The 23,188-nt window shown below is 35.8% G+C and overlaps 1 protein-coding gene and 1 pseudogene across 13 annotated transcripts in view; one reads left to right on the top strand and one right to left on the bottom strand.

Annotated features, from left to right (window-relative positions):
- Nucleotides 1-23,188, bottom strand: part of NFAT5 (nuclear factor of activated T cells 5) — a 157,970-nt gene that overhangs the window by 13,779 nt on the left and 121,003 nt on the right. For 10 of the 13 annotated variants that reach the window (XM_077132862.1, XM_077132864.1, XM_077132866.1 and 7 more), the window contains 2 exons: nucleotides 15,609-15,741; nucleotides 12,464-12,547 (listed from right to left, as the gene is read on the bottom strand). In XM_077132862.1, coding sequence (XP_076988977.1) covers nucleotides 12,464-12,547; nucleotides 15,609-15,741 — 217 coding nt within the window. The remainder of the gene's footprint in view (nucleotides 1-12,463; nucleotides 12,548-15,608; nucleotides 15,742-23,188) is intronic. The other 3 variants (XM_077132863.1, XM_077132865.1, XM_077132874.1) reach the window with 1 other exon arrangement.
- LOC143659671 (UMP-CMP kinase pseudogene) lies at nucleotides 19,097-20,484 on the top strand (annotated as a pseudogene).

Below are 23,188 nucleotides of genomic sequence, written 5' to 3'. Positions count from 1 at the left end.
CTCTCTTGGGGGTGACTCTTAGGCCTAAATTTTAAGTAGACTTGACCTATCCTTCGTGGGGTTAAGTTTCATGTGAACAAACCCCAAGACTGGGGGCTCAGCCTATAGCTTTGGTTGTCCACACTGCTTGTGAGAATATCAAGAATTCAACTTGGGGAAGTTGAATTTCTCTCCACTCTCACCATTCTCCAAAGGGGGCTTGCAAATACTTTTCCAGTCACTGATCAAATCACTCTGGGATTCATCGGGGCATCACTCTGGACAAACCAACAAAATCTCATGTCCTACCTGAGATTCCAAGTACTTATGACATTCAGTCAAACTATCTACATGAGTTATATTGGGAAATGCTCTAGTCAAAATATAAATTTTGTAACAAATAAACATTTTTTGCTTTAGTCTCACACATAAGGTGACATTTTAAAGTATTAATTATCATCTATTTTCAGCACCCTGCAATAATGACATTCCTTTGTTCTTCCTCATGCAAAAACATTTTTAAAATTTGTACATTGTACATTTCACTATTATTATACACTCTAGGCATTCCTAGATTATACCATCTCGATCTTTACCATCTATCTTTCTTCCTGATTTCATTTATGTCCCCAGCCCTCCTCCCTCTATCATTCTCACATGCAGCTTCATTCAGTGTTTTAACATAATTACATTACAGTTAGGTAGTATTGTGCTGTCCATATCTGAGTTTTTTTTTTTTTTTTTTTTTTTTAGACAGAGAGAAGGAAGGAAGGATAGAAGGAAGGAAGGAAGGAAGAAAGGGAAACATTTTTAAACATTTTCTTGTTTTATTGTATTCTGTTTCTCCGTTTTTGTTACATGGGCTGGGGCCGGGAATCGAACCGAGGTCCTCCGGCATAGCAGGCAAGCACTTTGCCCGCTGAGCCACCGCGGCCCGCCCATATCTGAGTTTTTATATTCAGTCCTGTTGCACAGTCTGTATCCCTTCAGCTCCAATTACCCAATATCTCACCCTATTTCTATCTCCTGATGGTCTCTGTTATCAAACAAATATTCCAAGTTTATTCACTAACGTCAGATCTTATCGGTGAGACCATACAGTATTTGTCCTTTTGTTTCTGGCTAATCACACTCAGCATAATGTCCTTAAGGTCCATTCATGTTGTTACATACTTCATGACTTTTATTCTGTCTTACAGCTGCATAATATTCCATCTTATGTAAATGTCACAGTTTGCTTAGTCAACTGTCTGTTGATGGACATTTTGGCTGTTTCCATCTCTTGGTAATTGTTAATAATGCTGCTATAAACATTAGTGTGTAAATGTCCATTTGTGTCCTTGGCCTCGTGTCCTTTGAGTAGAGACAGCATATAGATGGGTCCTGTTTTTTAATCCATTCTGCCAGACTATGTCTTTTGATCAGAGAGTTTAATCCATTAACATTCAGTGTTATTACTGCATGGGTAGTACCTTCTTCTACTATTTTGCCTTCTGGATTTTGTATGTCCTATCTAATTTTCCTTCTTTTTACCTTTACTCATAGTCTTCCTTTCTACACTTTTCTCCACACCTCTCTCTTCTGTCTTCGTATCTGTCTCTAGTGTTTCCTTTAGTATTTCTTGCAGAGCTGGTCTCTTGGTCACAAATTCTCTCAGTGATTTTTTGTCTGAAAATGTTTTAATTTCTCCCTCATTTTTGAAGGACAATTTTGCTGGATATAGAATTCTTGGTTGGCAGTTTTTCTCTTTTTATAATTTAAATATATTATCCCACTGTCTTCTCGCCTCCATGATTTCTGCTGAGAGATCTGCGCATAGTCTTATTGGGTTTCCCTTGTATGTGATGGATTGCTTTTCTCTTGCTGTTTTCAAGATCCTCTCTTTCTCTTTGACCTCTGACATTCTGATTATTCAAAGTCTTAGAGTATGTCTATTTGGATCTATTCTCTTTGGGGTACGCTGTACTTCTTGGATCTGTAATTTTAAGTCTTTCATAAGAGTTAGGAAATTTTCAGTGACAATATCCTCCATTAGTTTTCCCCCTCCTTTTCCCTTCTCTTCTCCTTCTGGGACACCCACAACACATATATTCGTGCACTTCATATTGTCTTTCAATTTCCTGAGTCCCTGTTCATATATTTCCATTTTTTCCCTATAGTTTCTGTTTCTTGTTGGATTTCAGATGTTCTGTCCTCCAGTTTTGAAATCCTATGTTCTGTCTCTTGAAATCTACCATTGTAGGTTTCCATTGTTTTTTTCATCTCTTCTACTATGTCTTTCATTCCCATAAGTTCTGTGATTTGTTTTTTCAGACTTTCAGTTTCTTCTTTTTGTTCTTTCCTTGCCTTCTTTATATCCTCCCTCAATTCATTGATTTGGTTTTTGATGAGGTTTTCCATGTCTGTCCGTACATTCTGAATTAATCGTTTCAGCTCCTGTATGTCATTTGAATTACTGGTTTGTTCCTTTGACTGGGCCATATCTTCAATTTTCCTAGTGTGATTTGTTATTTTTTGCTGGCATCTAGTATTTAGTTACCTTAATTAGTTTATTCTGGAGATTGCTTTCACTTATTTTATCTAGGGTTTTCTTGCTAGGTGAGTTTGTTGTCTATCTGTTCTTTGACATTCTGTTCAGCTTTATATGGACCTTTAGCTTAACTTTTGTTTAACAGAGGAGAATTTTTCAGTTCTTGTTTTCTTGTTCCTTGCCCTGCTTGTGTGGTGCCTTTCCACCCCCCCACACTTAGGAGGGTCTACTTAGATATTATAGACCCCAGCCAGATTTTCCCAGACCAAACTGGCCTCCTATCAGGAGGGAAGACTTTCCTGTGAAGTCTCTGGACTCTGTTTTTCTTATCCTGCCCTGTGTGTGGTGCCTGTCTGACTGCGGGTCCCACCAGCATAAGATGATGTGGCACCTTTAACTTTGGCCGACTCTCCCTGCTGGGGGCATGGTGGAAACAGAGGAGAGGTTGTAGGCTGGTTTTAATGGGTTCAAATTACCAAGCCCTGGTGTCTGAATTCCTTGATGGAGGGATTCCACCTGGGTGGGGCTTCACCCCTCCCCTGGGGAAGGCACAAGCTCCAGATAAGCGCCCAAAAGAGCTCACTTCTGCCTATGCCTGGGGCAGTTGCAGCCTGAAAAGTCCTGCCGCTGTATCCAGAGGCAGTCAAGCCTTTGTAGATACACAGCCACAAAAACCTGTTTCCTTCTTTTTTCCCCCCCTTTTTCTGTCAGTCTTGTCCCCTTGGCGCTGGGGCAAAAATGAGCAACCTCCACTTTGATCGGGTTCACCTAAGCTGGGGGCCTATTTTTAGTAGTCAGAATTTGTTAATTAGTTCCACAATTGGTGTTTGATTGTGCCCATTCCCTGCTGCTGGTAAAGTCCTTTCCTTTCCCCTCTGGGAAGCAGCCTGTGGGGGAGGGGCGCTGGCCGCCACAGCTTTGGGAACTCACGGTTTTGGGGGGTGCTCACAGCCGGTCCAGCTGGTCCAGACTGGGGTACGCTGTGTGTCTGGTCACTGACATGGCCCCAGGAGCTGTTCTGTACTGTTTCTGGTTATTTAGTAGTTGTTCTGGAGGACGAACTAAAATGCGCACATTGTTAAGCCGCCATCTTGACCTGCTGTCCTCTTTTTTTTTTTAATCAAAGATCAAATGTCCATAGATGAGAGGCTCTTTTTAATTAGGTTGTTTTTCTTTTTATTCTTGAGTTGTAAGTTCTTTATATACTCTGGATACTAGACATTTATCAGTTATATGATTTGAAAATATTTTTCCCCATTTTGTAAGTCATCTTTTCCATTTCTTGATAATGTCCTTTTGATGTAAAAAGTTCTAAATTTTGACGAAGTCCAATTTATCTATTTTTCCCCTTTCTTGCTCATGCATTTGGTGTCATATTCCCTCACACTATTTTTCTAAAAGTTTTACACTTTTAAGTTTATGATCCATTTTGAGTTAATTATTGTATATGGTACGAAGTTTAAGCCCATGCTCATTTAAAAAAATCTATTTAAGACAAATTACTGAAGCACCAGTGAATGAAAAGGCTACCTTCTTCCACTGAACTTCTTTTATACCTTTGTCATTTGAGTAGATTTGTGGGGTCTACTTCTGGGTTCTCTATTCTGTCCCATTGTTCTTTGTGTAAGGCTTAACACTGGGTTGAGTGAGTGCTCCCACTTCCTTCTCTTTCAAGTCATTCTATGGTTTGTGACTACCTTTCCATATTAATTTTTTTCAATATTTTTTTTTATTGGGAAAAATTCTCACACATATAATCCAACAATATTGTACAATCGATGGCTCACAATATCATTACATAGTTGTGTATTCTTCACCATGATCATTTTTAGAACATTTACATACTCCAAAAAAGAAATAAAAAAGAACTCTACTGGGATAGAATGATCAAAGTGATGGTGGAGTTATACTGAGAAGTCAGGGTGTAACAAACGAGTATGACTGCTGAATCATTATACTGATATTCCTTTTAGTCTCCAGTATCTTAGAGTAGGAAGAAGAAAAACCTGAAGTTGTGGAATCATAACCCATGCCAAACTCTGAAATCTGTTCTACAATTAATTGTTGTGCTGTGTTTTGAAATTTATCGCTTTTTGTATATATGTTATTTTTCACAAAAAAGAAAAAAATTGATTGCGATGATAAAAAAATATTTATGCCTACAGCCTCCTATATTCTGGAGCAGTTAGAAGGAAAAATCTAAGGGATGGTATGGTAGCTCATGACAAACTCTGGGATCTGTCCTGTAACTACTTGTTTTAGAGTGTTCTGAAACATTGCTTTTTTCTTTCTTTGCTTCATATATATGTTATATTATACAATTAAAAAAGTAAAAAAAAAAAAATCATATATTCCATACCTCTTACCCCTCCCCTCTCAGTCCGCCCAATTTCTACCCTTTATCTCCCCCTACTATTTATTTTTTATCGTTTTTTTTTTTTTTTTTTAAATACTCATCTGTCCATACCTGGATAAAAGGAGCATCAGACACAACGATTTCAAAATCACACTGTAATAGCTATATAGTTATACAGTCCTCTTTAAGAATCAAGGCTACTGAAACAGTCCAATAGTTTCAGGTACTTTCCTCTAGCCACTCCAATGCACCATAAACTAAAAAGAAATATCTGCATAATGAGTAAGAATAACCTCCAGGCTAACCTCTTGACTCTGAAATCTCTCAGCCACTGAGACTTTATTTTGTCTCAGTTCTCTTCCCTCTTTTGGTCAAGACAGCCTTCTCATTCCCATGATGCTAGGTCCCAGGTCAGTCAGGTCCCACCTTGCCAGGGAGATTTACACCACTGGGAGTCATGTTCCATGTAAGGGGGAAGGCAGTGAGTTGACCTGCCAAGTTCGCTTAGAGTGAGAGGGCACATCTGAGCAACAAAAGAGGTTTTTTGTGGGTAACTCTTAGGCATAGTTATCAGTAGGCTTAGCTTCTCCTTTGCAGGAATAAGCTTCAAAGGAGCAAGCCCCAAGATTGAGGGCTTCAGCCTACTGTATTGGTTGTCACTTGTGATAGGAATTCCCCAGATAGGGAAGTTGAATATTTTCTCCTTTCTCCCCAGTCCCTCCGTATTAATCTTAGAACAAGCTTTCTTATGTCTACAAAAAAAATTTGAGTTACATTAAACCTTGTGATGATTAAGTCTTTGGGTCAAACTCTGCTAGGTTTTGGAGTCCAGTGGTCTGGTCAAGCAAGCATTGGCCTGATTGTTACTAAGAGGGTATTTCATGGATTTAAACCATTAGTAAGTTGATTGTATCTATGGTTGGTTACATCTACAATCAACAAAGTTGCTTTCAGCAATAAGAGAAGTCTCATCCAATCAGAGGATTCAGGTTATCAATTTTATCTTGGGTCAGTCTTGGTAGATTGTGGTTTTTAAAGAATTTTTTCATTTCTTCTAGGTTGTCAAATTTATTTAGTGTAAAGTCATTCATAGTATGCCCTTGTCCTTTTAATGGCTGAAGGATCTGTAGTGATACCCATTTCATTCCTGATATTGGTGATTTGTGTCTTTTCTCTTTTTATCAGTCTTCCTAAAGGTTATCACTTTTACAGATTGTTTTTCAAAGAACCAGCTGTTACTTTCATTGAATTTCTCTATTTTTTCCTCTGCTTTCAATTTCTTTGATTTCTGCTCTTATTATTATTTCCCTCCTGCTTACTTTGGGTTTATTTTGCTCTTCTTTCTCTAATTTCTGTAAGTAGGATTTAAAATTTTTCTTCTTTTCTAATATAAGTATTTAGTGCTATGGATTTATCCAACAGTACTGCTTTAGTTGCATCTCACATTTTTTAATTAGAAACTTGAAATTATGGTTGCATTTTCCCTTTATTTTCCAGCATTTCTATTAACTATCTGAATATTTTATACATTATAATAAAATACTATACCACACCAATGCTTCCCAAAATACACATAAAAACAAACAAAATATCTATATATAACCTGGTATATTATTTATAATTTCACATGTATGTGAGAGGGAGAGTTTTGTGTGAAATAAAAGGCTTAGCAAGTTCAGGAACATCCCTAAAATGAGTTAAAAAAAAAACTTTTAGAAATAAGAATCTAGGCCCGTCCATAAAAAAAAAAATAAAATACAATTTCCTTCACAGTTAAAATTGGCTGTCTAAGCTAAGAAAATATTAGTGGAGCTAAGAGGAAATCTGAGGCTACTTACATTTCCACTGTGAAAGCATTTACTATGAAACCATTTTGACAGATGGAGATTTCTCATTCTCCTCTTTCAAGCCTGCAGGAAGGAACTCTGCTCAAATCAGGGGCCAGCATGCTGACCATACCCCTCATACTCCTCATTTACCCTGATACCTGAAGTTATTTTGTAGTATTTGCCCCTGACAACCCACAAATTTCATTTTCATTCTATTCAATATATTTTTTGATTTCCTTAGAAACTTTATCTTTGATCCATGGATCACTTAAAACTATGCAATTATTTTCCAAGTATTTGAAGAGTTTACTGTTGTCTGTTATTGATTTCTAGCTTGAGTCTTTATGGTCAGAGAGCATATATTGTACGATTCCAATTCTTTTAAATGTGTTGAGGTTTGTTTTATGATCTAGGATATGGTCATCTTGGTGAGTATTGCATGAATGCTTGAAAAGAATGTGTTTCTGTTGCTGTTGGAGTATTCTATAAATGCCAATTAGATCTTGTTGGGTTAATGGTATTGCTTCAGTTTTCTATATTTTTGCTAATTTTCTGTCTAGTAATTCTATCAATTGCTGAGAGTGGGGTGTTGAAGTGTCCAATTATAATTACAGATGTGTTTATTTCTCCTTTCAGCTTGTTGTAGTTCCTAACCTGCTGGAATGCAATGTACCAGAAACAAGAGTGGATTTTTAAAAAAAGGAGCATATTAAGTTGCAAGTTTACAGTTTTAAGTCCATGAAAATGTCCAAATTAATGCAAGGCTATAAAAATGTCCAAACTAAGGCATCCAGGGAAAGATAACTTGGCTCAAGAAGGCCAGTGACATTTGGGGTTTCTCTCAACTGGAAAAGCACATGGCAATGTCTGCTAAGTTTCTCTCCAGGCTTCTTCGGTGGCTTCCTGGGGGTGTTTTCTTTATGCATCTCCAAAGGTCTGGCTTTGTGGGCTCTGTAGCCACTGAGCCTTCTCCAAAACAGTTCCCTCTTAAAGGGCTCCAGTAAGCAAACCCACCTTGAATGGGTGGAGACACATCTCCATGGAAAACATCTAATCATTAGTTACCACCCACAATTGGGTGGGTCACACTTCCACGGAAATAATAATAAAGAGCCCACCCAGCAATACTGAATGATGATTAAAGGACATGGCTTTTTTGGGGTATACAACAGATTCAAACTGGCACATACAGCTCTATTAGTTTTTGCTTCACGTCTTTTATAGCTATGTTGTTTGGTGCATACACATTTAGGATCACTACAACTTCTCGGTGGATCGATCCTTTTATCACTATGTACTGTTCCTCTTTGTCCCTAGCAATTTTCTTTGCTCTTAAATCTACCTTATCTGATATTTAAGTATCACTCCTACTTTTAAAAAACTAATGATAGCATGATACTTCTTTCTCCATCCTTTTATTCCAACCCATGTCGTATTTCAGCAGGAGTCACCCTGTGCAAGTTTTGGTCTACTTTTGTGTGCAATATTTCCAACGACAACTTAGTTTTCTGAATCTTGACAATGCTAGTTTGCTTCATTGTTCTGGTGCTGACTGAGCTGCAGCCTCATTCCTCCTAGTGCCATGGACAGGAGTAGAAGGTACTTCTCTGGATGTCTGGTGTCAATTGGTGGGGGAAAAGGGAATGCTAGACTTGGAGGATAGGAAATGTTTCTCCTGGCATATTCTCTGGTCTCCAGGTGCCAGTGGGTTTCCCACTCTATTTCTGCTGGTGTCGCTGTGGGAGGGAAGCACCTACTTGGACTGCATATTGCTGTTGGTTGGAGGTTCAGGAGCCATGGGCTCCTTGCCACCAGGTGGAGGGTTAGGAGATCTTGGGCCTAGTTTGCCTTCTGCTACTGGGTAGAGGGCTGGGAGCTACCAAGTCTGGATCTCCTTCTGCTGTTAGGGGAAGGATAGGAGACACCAGGCCTGCCAACACCACGATTACAAGTAGAGGGGGCGGACTGTGGCTGCTAGTGCGGGATGGGGAATGTGCTGACCTCCTGCATTCTGCTGTTGCTGTTACTGTAAATTTATCAATCCACTGCTGCTGTGGCACATATGGGGTCTGGTGTACACTGTACCTCCTGGGTTCTGTGGTGGACAGATTGGACCCACAGATTTTGGCAGTTATAGGGTATGGGGTGGGCTGGCCCATCCAAATTCTGCTATTGTTGCTGTTACAGAGAAATGAGCCGGCTGCTGTTAGCAGGTATAGGTGTAGGATGGGTTGGCCTCCAAATTCTGCTGGCAGGCCAACTACTACAAGTAGGTATGAGTCTCCCCACTAAGTCTCTGCTGGGTTTCCTCTTTCCCAGTTCTTTGGCCAAAGAGAGCAAACTTTTCTTGTTTATGTATTGATTTAGTTTTGTCTACTTGTTGGTGGTTTGGGTTGCAGGTCACTCCAGCACATAGTCCATGATAAATGGGAGATAAAAAGAAAACCCAGGGCTTTCACCATCATGTTGTTCTTCAAGCCCTGTGGTCCCTGGCCAGTCCACTTTTTCTTTCCATATTTCAATCCATCTGTTTGTCTGTGAAATTATTTCCAAGGTATTTGGTGTATGTAGAAGGGAGGAGTAGGGAAAAATAAGTCTACACCATCTTGTCCCAGAACTCACAACTGTATTTTTTCTTTTTTTTTTTTGGCATGGGCAGGCCCCAGGAATTGAACACAACTGTATTTTAATGGTTAGCTATATATAAATGGCCTGACAGATGTCATCATATCTTCCCCCTACCTTTTCTTTATATGTATTAATTGAGTCTCTGTGACATTCCAGGCACTGTTATAGGCTCTGGGGACCCAGTGACAAATAAGAATAATAAAGTCTCTACCACCTGGAAATTATATTTAGTGAAGGAGGAAAAACTAAAAATAAGTAAAGTCTGTCTACTACCTAGGAATTGGGGGAGATCTTTAAAGCCAATTCAGGAAATTAAAAAAGGTTAAAAAAAAAGAAAAGGTAGACATATTTAATCAATTTAATCATCCCAATGTCTATTTGAATTTGTGGAGAATGTTGGTATTGATAGTTTACACAATACAACTTTTAAATAGCTTCCTCTTATGTCAATTCAAATAATGGTAATTTTTGAAACTTAAATAACAATAATCTTTACTAACAGTTTGATACCAGCAAGCAGAATTTAGTTCAAATACAAATATATTAGGTTAAATATAGGTTAAGATTTATAAGGGAGGAAATAAGATAGAGTAAAATGAATATGGACTTCTAGGGGAAACCTAAGCTGCAATTTGTGTTATTTATAAGCTTTAGCAAATCATTTAACCCCTCTAAGCTTTGGTTTATTGATCTATAATATGAGACTGAATTAGGTTATCTCTCTATTTTCTCCAAGCTCCTAAACCTTCCCTCATTGTTGCAACCAGGTAGAGAAAATTGTAAGTTCTCAACTATTTTTTATACTCATCCAATTAACTACTCCTTACAAAGCGGGCTGCACATCAATACTTTATCCCTGGGTCCAAAACCTACACCACAGACTCCTTGAGCAATCTATCTAGTGTCTACATACATATAAATGTTCATCTATATACAGAAAACTTTCTGGAAATATTCCTAAGAAACCTAACAGTAGCTTTATATTATTCAATTTGTATTACTTTTTGTTTTTAAGGATACACACAAAGTTGGGTAAAACTGAAAATGAATCATGATGCTTTGGCATTGGACTTAAAATCTCACTGAGTGGTTGTACAATTGTCCTTCCCCTTCACTGTGAGGAATTAGAAGCTTACTTTAGAGAGAAAGCTTTCAATATCTGGCCATAATGTCATCTTTGGGTATAGAGGTCTAAATCTTAACTGTAACTGATGGCTATTTATAAGCCATCAGTTGGCTATTTTTCTTGGAGGATTATTGCTATAATACAAATTTGAAAGTCATTTATGTTGCTCAGTCTTCATCATGAAAGCATATCTAATTAAATCTTGCAGCAATACTTTGGCATTATTCCAAAGCTTTGATTTTATAAAAATAAGCTATTTGTCAAGGAAAATTCCTGGCTCTAAAACCTTTTTTTTTAATGTCAGAAATCCCCAATTAGTGATATTGTATTTAAAAGGACAAATGAAAAAATTAAACTGGTAAGACAGGTTAGTATTCAATTTAATTTCACTTTTTGGCATCATGAAAATATTTTTATCATACATTCAATGGATATGATGATTGCTAGGGTCAAAATAAGAAAGCCTGAAACGTGAAAAAGAATAATGTGTGGGTTTATATATATGTTTCTTATTTGTTTTTAGGCTAGCACACATTTTTTTTGACATGGGCAGGCTCCGGGAATCGAACCCAGGTCTCCAGCTTGGCAGGCGAGAACTCTGCCACTGACAGACTAGCACACTTTTGACCAAAGGACTAAATCTTTTTATTATCAAATCTTTTAACTTTAATTCACAGTCTTGTACAAGAAATTTCACATTGGATTATATCAGTGCTGAACCCAGCCTGACATTCCAAAAGAAACAAACAACGGACTTTTAAAGAAAAGAATGGATGCCTCAAAGTTGACAAAGGATAGATTACAACATGTCTGACTTTATTTAAATAATTATGACTTATGGTATTATTAATTTTATAAACATAATTTTATAAACATATTATTAATTTTTTTTGCTTACCTTACCCACCAAAGCTCAACCAATTCTTAAAATCCTAGCTAAGTGACCTTGGGCAAATAATGCAACCTCTCTGGAACCTTGGCTTCCTCACTTATGAAATGAGAATAATAATGGCACATACCTTACAGAGTTGGGAAGATTAAATGAGATAATACCTAGCACTTAGTAGATGTTCAATAAATGTTAGCAGTGGCTATCCATATGTTTGAAAATTTTCCTGTATTTGAATCTGATAATCTAGGCAGTCTATTTACTAGGCCATAATTTCTCATTAATCTACTTTGGAATGCATTCATAGTTAGAAATTATAATGGTAAACTATACTGAACACAGATATGGGAATGCTGAATTTTACTACTGACAACAGAAAAAAATTCTTTGTATTTGGTAAAGTTTATTAAGCATATCATGCCTTTTGAAAACATAAATAAGCATTTAAAAATTTTATTTAATTGAATTTCAGGACAAAAAAATAAGTAAAAGCCAGAATTATAAGAATATATCAATAGCCATCATGTAATTAGTATGTTCATATATAAAGGCAAAAAAGTCATCATCATTATATACCTTAGCAGTACTTAGAAATGTGCTAAGAACAGAATCTGCTAAACCACATTGTACCCTTCTGAAGATATAAGTATAGCTTATCTTCATTGTTTCCTGGATTAGCAAGGCAGCAAATACAGATTTCAGAAGAAACAAATGACAAAGAAACTGAAGCAATTTTTCAAATGTCTACAGTTCACATTTTGGTCTCTTCAGTCTCAATGTCAAGTATGAATCTTATCAATAGCAAGAAGCTTTATAGATTGTTTTATATATATTATTGTACTTCATATATAATTCTAAGATTTTTTAATATATAAAGAATAAAAAATAAACCAAAAATTTTCCACTCTAATATATATTAAAAATAAGTATGTTTATATGAGGAATGAAGAAAAATATCAAGCTAGAAAAACAATTCCCTGCATTCAGTAAAGTTAAACATATATTTTACAATATGGAAGATAGCCTGCTAAGTATTGTAAAAGTATAAGAGAAAACAAACAGTTAAGGTTTGCTAGAAAAAACACAGGATCATCTATTTACAATTTTTGAGAAGAATCAACGGTACCTTTCACAGCCTCTTCAAAAGAACAAGGTCTTGCCAGACTAGATATTTCCTTTTTCACATTTATATTCAAAGCTCCAGCTGCTGCTATTAAAAGAAAAAAAAAGATTAAATGCAATTTATTTAGAATTATTTCAACTTATTCATCTAACAAAATGTGCACCTTAAAGTTCTTTAGTTAAAATATTTTCTCACAAAACATTATTAAATCATTTGTTTGGCAGAAATCCTGGGTTGAGATGAGGTTTTATAACTACCAGGCTATTCTTTAGACTTCACGGATCTCCAAGTAGACAGAGGCAAATGCCCACTTATCAAAAACAAAAACAATAATTTACAAAAATTCCTTTTTGCAACAGTATGCATGTTGATGGTATCAGGTGAGTAGAAGATTGATATCAGGAGTTTATAACTTATCGATTATACTGCAGCACTATCAAGAAAAAATTCATCATTTACCTACATACATAATTTATGAAAAAAAACTGATACAGAGATATCAGTCAATGTTTAAGTTAAATTAAAATAATAGTGATAAATAAACTGGCTGTATGACATTATGCATATACTCTTTTTGCAAAGTGTTGAAAAAAAATAACCTTTACGAATATTATTGGAGAATTGCTGGGCTACTATATCTAATCATATCAACTGCATTTACTAAGACAATTTAAAAAATTTAATAGGCCTAAGAATAGGCATCAGTTCTAAAAAAAAAACTTAACTAAATTCCAATTAAGCAGGTTCTTAAGTAAAATGCCTATTAACTTTATTTGAATAAATTTTAATTTTCTATTTTTCAATATATTATTTTTTAACATTCCAAAATGGAATTCGAATGTGCTTATTTTCAATGTCTTATTTTTGACATGATGTAAAATAACAGTTATACCTAGTTGAATAAAAAGATAAAAACTGAACATCTTTGAAGAATTAAGTTAAATAATTTCTCTTAGTATGTTGTACAGTCGGTCAAATAAATGATTTATAGGGAATTGAATGGAAAAGAAATTCATACACAAGTTTTAAACATGACAACCTTAATTCTAACAACTACAGATTTTAAATAGAAACTAATCCTTAAAAATGATATGAAGAAGTATTATGTCCCATTTCTTAAAGAAATCACTACTGCAGGGTGACTGAGAATAAAAACTAATATTATTTCTGTATCTTAATAGACTAAAGTAAAAAACATGCTTTAATGGTTAAACAAAGCTTCAGTGACAAACTGGCAATCAAACAAAAGTTTTTATAAGGGCTTTAGAAGGGTCTGGTAGAACATATGGAGCCAGGATGTGTTCACTTGAGCACTTGCATGATCACCCTAAGTTGTACACTTTTAGGCGTATGGGGTGGACAAAGCTTGGAAGCACTGGATGGGGTATCAAGGCCCTCCAAATATAGGATGGAGCCAGAGGTGGGAAAAAGAGGGGTGGCAGGCCAGGGTTCACTTTCTCCATGTGGCCATATTCTAAATTCAATCTAATAAGAGCAATTATTACTAAGAAATGAAGATTCTTAGTGCTGATGTTGACCAAATCCTGAAGTTCTTCATAATTAATCAATAAAAACAAACAAATAAAAACAAAACCAAATTCTCAGTATTCTCAGGAGGGAAAAATTTTATGGCTATTTCCTGCCCCACCCTACTTCCTCTTTCCATACAACTAATGCAGAAGCTCATTAGGAAAAAAGTTCTTAAGTATATTGATAATGGTTTATCTTCACACTCAATCAAGCTCCTGCTCATGCAAAATATGAAATGCCAATATTTAGTAGCTAGGAGTTACTAAAATGCTTTCTACCATTAGTTTTTTTTTCTTTCTTTTTTTTACATGGGCAGGCACCAGGAATCAAACCCAGGTCCTCTGGCATCACAGGCAAGCATTCTTGCCTGCTAAGCCACCGTGGCCCGCCCTCTACCATTAGTTTTAAAGTAAACTTGCTTGGATTTTTGGAGCCTTACCAGAAAGAAAGCAATCAAATATTTGGTCTTTGAATATAAACCAATCATTTTTCCTATTTGTGTTGAAGCTGTATTATTTCTATACTTTCCCTTTTTCTGTCCTAACTTTCTACTTGTAATCACCTATTCTGAGGTAAATACCAAGGAGGATTTCATTAATGCTATACTGTGATACACTTTTGTAGCAAACTGGTGTAAAATAACCAAACAAAACAGAAATGATTTTTAAAAATTAGGGAACAGAAATTAAGTGACGAAAAGTAATTAACAAAACTAGTTATAACTCTGTCCTAGTTACTGTTTCACCTTTTGACTTTGGCTTTCTTTCCCTGACACTTTTCTCACCTTTACCTCACTGAATCCTGAATATTTGAGATTAACATATCAATAAACAGTACAGATACAGAAGACTGCTAATCCTGAAGTATGCCTGAGCAGGAAATAAGCCTACATTAATGAAACATGAGAATAGTTTCCATTTCCAAAATGTTCTTCCTGCTTCTACGTGGAGAAGGCTTGTCTATTCTTCAGGCAACTATAAATAAATGTAAGCAAAAAACTCATAAGACACTTCTTAGTCAGACATTGTCTGCAACTTTTAACACTTTAGTTTTCTTATAGCTCTGGTTTCTAAAGCATCTTATTTACTTAAATGCTTAAGATTACATTTTAAATATTTATTTATAAGCAGTCTTCAGTATTTCTGATTGCACAAATTAGAAAATGTTGGAGTCATAGAACTCTTTGTTATTTTACTACTTTTCACTCCAGGCTTACCTCTTGCCTTTCCCAAAATGCATCAGCCAAAGTACACTAATAGCAGTTTCCCAACATTGTCACTTTTACCTTTCTGCACATAAGAGGTATCAATGAATGGTAGATCGTACTCAGGAGTAACCGCGTAAGATATCTCCAGACAGTTTACCTTCAGCATATTCCTAGCTCTATTTTACTAGAGCATAAGGCAGAAATGATTCCCCTAACATAAGTGTAAAAGCAGATGGTGTCTGTTTTGTTAGGAAATAATGTCATTTCCAAAAGAAACTAGTATCAATTCATTTTAGTGGGCAACTTTTTTTTTTTTTGGTGGGGTGGGGAGAAGGTAGGTCTTCTTCACATCCTTTCAAAGAACTAGAAATTAATCATTCATTTTAGTTCAGATTTTCCATTTTGACATACCTGGGTCTGGAGTGTAAGTAAATGGCTGAACATCATGAGATCTTCCAGCATTGGTCACTACATATATTCCCACCGACACAGGCAAAGTTATATGTTGGTCATGGTATGGAGGAACCTTCACAATAAGATGATTCTAATTTAAAGACAGTACAAGGGTAAAAAAAAAAAAAGCAATATTTAAGTCAAAATATTGAATTAAAAATTTAATTAAGTATTTTTCTTGTTAGCTACAAAGTTTTAAATATTTGATTAGAAAAAAATAATGTATTTTAAAGCTCAGGTTCACAGCATCACAGCATCACAATATTAATCTTCTGATTGTTTCTGAGGTAAAATCCAAATACAATGGCCTATAAGATCCCTACCCTGTCAACTTCATCCTATTTCCACTCTCCCTCTTGCTCTACTACACTCTAGTCACACTGACTTTCTCACTGTTTTTTTTTTTTAACATAAAAAACTTATTTTCACTTCAGAGCCTTTACACTTGCTATTCTACCTAAGTGGAATATTTTTTCCTACTTCTACAAATGGCTAGTTCGTCACCCAATTTCAGGTCTAATTGTCACTCCTCTGGGAGGCCTTCTGTGACCACTTATTTAAAATAGCACCTTTTCCCCTCCTGATCACATGTGGCTTATTTTCATAATAGCACTTATCACTACCTGAAATTACCATGATCGCTTGTTTTCTCAGTCTCTTGAACCACAAGAATATAAGCTCCATGAGAACTTACACTGTTTTGTTCTTCACACTATCTCCCCTGATAAGAATAGTACCTTATACAAAATACACGCAAATATGTATGTTGAAAAAAGGAACAAATAAATTTATAAGGAAAAAATATGTACATCAAGCATAGAGTAGATAAACAGTAGTTATCATAAGTTCTGTACAACCCTTAATATGAGATAAATTTCACAATGCGGTTTACTGCTTCCTAACAACTGCCATTTTCATTTTAAGTTGGTTCCAATTAATTTAAACCCTAGTAAATAAAGATATTTAGCCAATAAATAAAGATAGAGTGGTGGAAGCATCTTTAAAAAGGTAGTGTTGATAAATGTTTCACCAGTACTTAACTCAAGGGGGACTACATCTTGGAAGACAATGCAAACCAATTTTGACTTTTCCTTTACTTCCCTAGGACATTATAGTAACAGAAACGTACATGAGGGTGCAGTGATTATGCCTGTGTACTGATGACATAATATACAGAAGGCCAAAGTTGACAGCTGAGGGTACAGTTGGTTGACTCAGATGAATAGAACACAAGACAAATGAGGCCAAGATTAAAGTTTCAATCTCTGAGTCACTTAGTTTCTGAGCTCTCTTAAAACACTTTCTGAAATAAAGTCACATTCAAAGAAACAGCTTCTGATTCATGACATTAACAAAATGCATATTAAGTCTAGTCAGCCATCTCAAAAAACCACTCTATTAAGCCAGATAGACAAAATATGTATAAATGTGTGCACATCCACAGTTACTGGGAGTAAAAATACCGCACCCGGGTGTCATCAACACCACACATACACTGATTCACCTTTTCAGAAACAGAGTTTTTTAATCTTGCCTACCTTAATTTTTACTCCTTTCTTTAAACACTGCAACTACCTCACAGAAGCAGTCCTTTCTAGAGTAAAGGAGATGGATGCATGGATAGCTTGTGAAGTATCCTTCCAGTATTAAAATTATTTGGCAAGTCCTATAATTAAAATTATTTTTCTAAATAAAAATTTGGTTTTTAGTAATTAGTAACTGGATTAGTATCTAAAAATCAGAAGCAAAAATTTTTAAAACTTTTTATTGTATAGTATAACATATATACAAAGCAAAGAAATAAAGAAAGCAATAGTTTTCAAAGCACTCTTCAACAAGTAGTCAGAGGACAGATCCCAGAGTTTGTCATGGGCTACCATATGATCCTCTCATATTTTTCCTTCTAGCTGCTCCAGAATATAGGAGGCTAGAGGCGTAAATATTTTTTTATTACCACAATCGACTTTTTTTTCCTTTTTGTGTGTGTTTGAAAAATAACATATATACAAAAAAGTTATCAATTTCAAAGCACAGCACCACAATTAGCTGTAGATCATATTTCAGAGTTTCACATACATCACAGTTCCACAATTTTAGATTTTTACTTCTAGCTGTTATAAAATACTGGAGACTAAAAGAGATATCAATTTAATGATTCAGTGTTCATATTCCTGTCAAATCCTATCTTCTCTATATAACTAACTCTGCCATCACCTCTGATCTTTCAATTCCTCTCATTAGGGGTGTTTGGGCTATGGCAATTCCAGCTTTTCAGATTGGAAGGGTCTGCCACTAATATGGGGTAGGGAGCTGGAACTATCATGATGTTCTGGAGCAGCTGGGCTAGGTTCAGGACTCATCTGGACCAGGGATTCATCTGGAGGTTGTCAGTTTCTGGAAAGTTACTCTAGTGCACGGATCCCTTGTGGAATCTAATATATTGCCCTAGGTGTTCTTTAGGATTGGCTGGACAGAAGCAAATTTTATCAAAATACTTTTACTCCAGTAGTTTTGGAGAGTAGAAGTAAATCTACTCTTCAAAACTAATTGTGAATAATGATCAAAAGTTGTTTTTAATAAATTCTTTCGCAAATTGAGAGCAATTAACTACCAATGAGCTTGGAATACAATACATACAAAACAAGCAAAGGGGTGGTGGTAGGTCTTTGGTTTTACATTGTACTCTTTTATAAAGAGAGGAATTTCTGAATTTTAATTTTTTAGGCAAATCTCCTTTAATTCTAAATAACCCTTTTTCCCTAAAACATAATCTCCTTCAGCACATTTATAAGCAACGGAGCTAGATATTTTTCACTATTCTATGAAATAATTTATCATCATAACATTCATTTTATAGTTGGGGAAATATATGTAATTGGACCTGACCAAAGATACATGATGAAATTATTAATCCAGCCTATTTGAAAATGTATAGCCTCTAAATTCTCAAGTCTCTGTTTGGTCTAGTTGTTACCACAAATTTTGCACAGGATTTTTTTTTTTTTTTTGGCATTTATTTCAAGAATATTCGTTTCATAATTTATACTGAAAATTCCATCTTTTCCAAAGCTACCCTTTTAAATTTTTAGTACTTGAAGTGCTCCCCCAAATCTTCCATTTGTCCACAAATTACTACTAATTCCTTATTTTTTTATTCTTATACTCTAAAAAGTGTCACAGAAATAATCCAGAAGACTAAAGATTAAGAAATGACCATCTATACAATTTTCTATTTTTATACACTAATGGCTGTTTCATGTTTTCGAAAACAAATTACTGCTAAATCAAATGATATACTTCTGTCCGGCTGCGGCGCGTCTACCTTGGCTGCCACAATGGCAGGCCGCGGCGGGAGCGGGCACGGCTCACCCCTTTCTCTCCGCTGCCTCCCCTGCCCCACCCCGCGCCTCCGCCTCCCTGGCGGCTGTCAGCTCTCTAGTGTCCGTCCGTCCGAGACGTGGTGTATGCTGAGTCGCTGCCACCGCCAGCTGCTGCACGTTCTGGGCCTTGGTTTTGGCTTCCCGCTGCTGACCCGCCGGCCGTTTCCCCTCTGCCCTCGCTGCCTCATGAAGCCGCTGGTCGTGTTCGTCCTCGGCGGGCCGGGTGCCGGCAAGGGGACCCAGTGCAGCCGCATTGTTGAGAAATATGGCTACACACACCTTTCTGCAGGAGAACTTCTTCATGATGAAAGGAAGAACCCAGATTCACAGTATGGGGAACTCATTGAAAAGTATATTAAGGAAGGAAAGATTGTGCCAGTTGAGATAACCATCAGTTTATTAAAGAGGGAGATGGATCAGACAATGGCTGCCAATGCCCAGAAGAATAAATTCTTAATTGATGGGTTTCCAAGAAATGAAGACAACCTTCAAGGTTGGAACGAGACCATGGATGGGAAGGCAGATGTGGCTTTTGTTCTGTTTTTTGACTGTAATAATGAGATCTGTATTGAACGATGTCTTGAGAGGGGAAAGAGTAGTGGTAGAACTGATGACAACAGAGAGAGCTTGGAAAAGAGAATTCAGACTTATCTTCAGTCAACAAAGCCAATTATTGACTTATATAAGGAAATGGGGAAAGTCAAGAAAATAGATGCTTCTAAATCTGTTGATGAAGTTTTTGATGATGTTGTGAAGATTTTTGACAAAGAAGGCTAACTCTGAATCTGAAAGCAACCTTGAAATCATGCTTGAATATTGCTTTGATAGCTGCTATCATAAACCCTTTTTAAGGCAGTTTTAATTTTTTCATAACTTCATCTCAGCATTATGTCTGGAAAGTACGTAGTAAAACATTGAATTTTTTTTATCTTCATTTTTTTTGTCACATTAACAGTGAGTTCAGGTTCAATTTCATCTTAGTTATGGTGCTCACAAAACAAAGAAGGGTTATCAGCTAGTTCTTTGTTTTTATTCAAAAAGAGTATACTTTTTATAGTCTGTGCCTTCTGTGAGCAGAACCTTTTAGTATGTCTGTATATCCCTTTAGTAGTTACAACTTGGTAGGGTTAGGGATCCCCAATTTCTCTTTTACTTGAAGGTTTTCACCTGTTAAGTGAATTTATGGACCAAATTTCAAAGGAACTTTTTGTGTAGTCAGTTCTTGCAAATGTGTTTGGTAAACAAAATTCATAAAATGGATTCCCAGAAGTGTTTTAATATTTATCAAATAATTGACCATTTCCTATAGATAGGTAAGAAAATATGGGCTTTGTTTTATTTCAATTGGTAAAAAGTTGTGTGACAGGGCATATTCTTTGCTTCCAGGGTTTGGGTTGGGAACACTGGGGTTCAGAGCCTGGCAGAATGTCCACTGTATTCTGACTTAAATCTGAGGGTATCACGTCTGACATATGTTCCTTATCCTCTTATATAGTGTTATTAATGATTAAACTGGTCTTAAAATTCCTAGTAGTGGAACCTTGAAATGCATGTGCTAGATTTCTGGTAGAATGATTCAATTAGCATTTTAGTAACACTTCAAAGTTTTTTTTTCCCCTAGATTAAATTATAGGTTTAGTATAAAGTAGATGAGAAGATGCTAATGGTTAAATTTCTCATTTGTGTTTTATTTTCTTGAATACTTTTTTTTCATAGTTATTTGTTTAAGATTTAAAAATCATTGCACTTTGGTTAGAAAAATAAATATATCTTATAAATGTGAAAAAAAATGATATACTTCTTACTAGCTGCTAATATAGCTGCTTTTAGCTTCTACTCCTTTTTAAGTCACCTCCTCATTCAAGCTGTTAAACTTGAAAGGAATTCAAGACCAACTTATCTTAAAGATAACTATTTTTTTCAAGATAACTATTTTGATAGGCAATGAAGATCACACAGAACTCACCTAAAGTTGTTAAAATAGGACTAGACATAATGACCATGTGCCCATCACATATAGCAGATGTAAGCATGAAACATATTATGGCCTATCAAACAAAAGATTTTCCCAGACTTCATTAATCTCAGTTTTTATGCAGAAAATGTTTAAACCCAATGAGTTGATTTGGGGGTTGCAGATGAATGGCTATTACAATCATTCATAATGGCAATTTGCAAAGTATCTTTAAATGTTTTTTTCTACAACGCAGTCTTCTTCGGCATTAAAAATATTTAGATGCCATTTCAACTTTTACGTGTAGGACTGATATTTATTTACTGACTGCACCTAAAGTTTATTTTCTTTTACTGCATTTTCTGGTTACTTTTCCTACTAAATGTATAATTTGTTTTTCTTTAATATAATCCTTAGGATGAATTTTTTATATTATATTGCAGCCCTGAAGTTACCACTTCCCAGAAAAACCCTTAGGAAAAAATGAAAATCAAAGGTTTCTCTGAAAAAGATAAAAATTTAAAAACGAACAGCAGAACCACAAAACTAACAAAAGATCATATTATGATTTAGTTCGTTTACATACTTGCTTGTAAAAACCCCAGGGCCTCTAGATAAAGCCACCAAATAAGAACATAATTCCTTTCCATTCCACCATGTCTTATTTTTATGATTATAGTCTTCTTTTATCTACTGTAGTTGGCATAACTGCGTGAAAAAAACAGTGTTTTAAAAATATGACTACCTTATGCCTCAATGGATAAGATAGAGAGAAAGAAGGAAAGAAAGAAAGAGAAAGAAAGCTCTGCATGAAACAGCCAGTTAAGACCATAATTTGTTTGGACTACTTTATAAATATCCTGTATAATTTATAATGCAAGTCCCTTGATCTCCAGAACTAGTTCCCTTATCTATAAAACTGCATCATAGGATAAGGTAAGGAACAATAACTATAACAGAATATTAAAAGCAAGTAAATTTAGATCAGTCTAACCAACTCATCGAAAACAAAATATGCTCATGCCACATAAAAGTATTGCATGGATAAATCACGCTTCAGTCAGGATCAAAACTATAGGCATATAAGAATTTTGTTGAAATTAGGGTTTGAAGTGCCCTTGAAAATAACAAGGGACAAGGGATCTCTGTGAAGAAAAGACCACAGAGAGATCTTTTCTTCAAAGGTGAACCAATGAACTTACAAGTTTTTCATTAGTACTTATTAAGTACTTCATGTTATGAAAAACACAGAAAAGGCACAATACACTGCCCCTGCCCTCGAGGAGTCCTCCAGGAGAAACTACTTTGACTCTTAAGGAGTAGGGATGGTCTGATAAACAAGCTACATAAGAAATAATAAAATGCCAGAGTTAGAAGAAGTCTCAAATCATCTAGTAAGAGAGATTTTATAAATTAAAAAAAAAGGGCACCAAAGTGACTTGTCTTACTTAGATAACAGATTGTTAGTGACCAAGCAGGTACTAGAACTTCAGTAAAGACTAGCGTGGCTCACTTTATGTGATATATACTGTTTTAAATTTTTATAAGGGTGTTTTAAAATATATATATATATTTTTTATTGTATACTATAACGCATATACAAAGTGAAGAAAGAAAAGAGCAATAATTTTCAAAGCATGCTTCAACAAGCAGTTATAGAACAGATCCCAGAGTTTATTAGCAGCTACCATCCCATCATCTCAGATTTTTCCTTCTAGCTGCTCCAAAATACTGGAGGCTAGAAGGAATATTAATATAGTGATTCAGCAGCCATACTCATCTGTTAAATCCCATTTTCTCTATTATATCTCCTATCCCTCCTTGAATCTGTCTCCCAATCTATAGGGATCTTTGGGGAATGCCTGTTCTGACTTTTTCCATGTTGAGAAGGGGTGTCCACACCAAAGGATAGGGGGATGTAATTAACTGACAATCCTGGAGAGTCTGGTCCCTCTGAGTTTCAGGATTCATTTGACCTAGGAACCCTCTGGTAATTATATGTTCCAGGAAGGCAAACCTGGTGCATGTAACCTTTATAGAGTCTTACTTAGCTCAAGCCCTAAGTATTTCCAAGAGTCAACAGGAGTGCTGTTGACTGGGGTCTAGGAAACCATGTCAATAAGCACTATCTAACTGAAGCTTGCATAAGAGCAGCCTCTAAAATAGCCTCCAGACTCTATTTGATCCCTTTGGCCACTGATACC

Source organism: Tamandua tetradactyla, chromosome 16, assembly GCF_023851605.1.
Source record: "Tamandua tetradactyla isolate mTamTet1 chromosome 16, mTamTet1.pri, whole genome shotgun sequence".
NCBI classification, from domain to species: domain Eukaryota; kingdom Metazoa; phylum Chordata; class Mammalia; order Pilosa; family Myrmecophagidae; genus Tamandua; species Tamandua tetradactyla.
The sequence above is the reverse complement of the archived record's forward strand: the minus strand, read 5'-3'. Positions and strand labels throughout refer to the sequence as shown.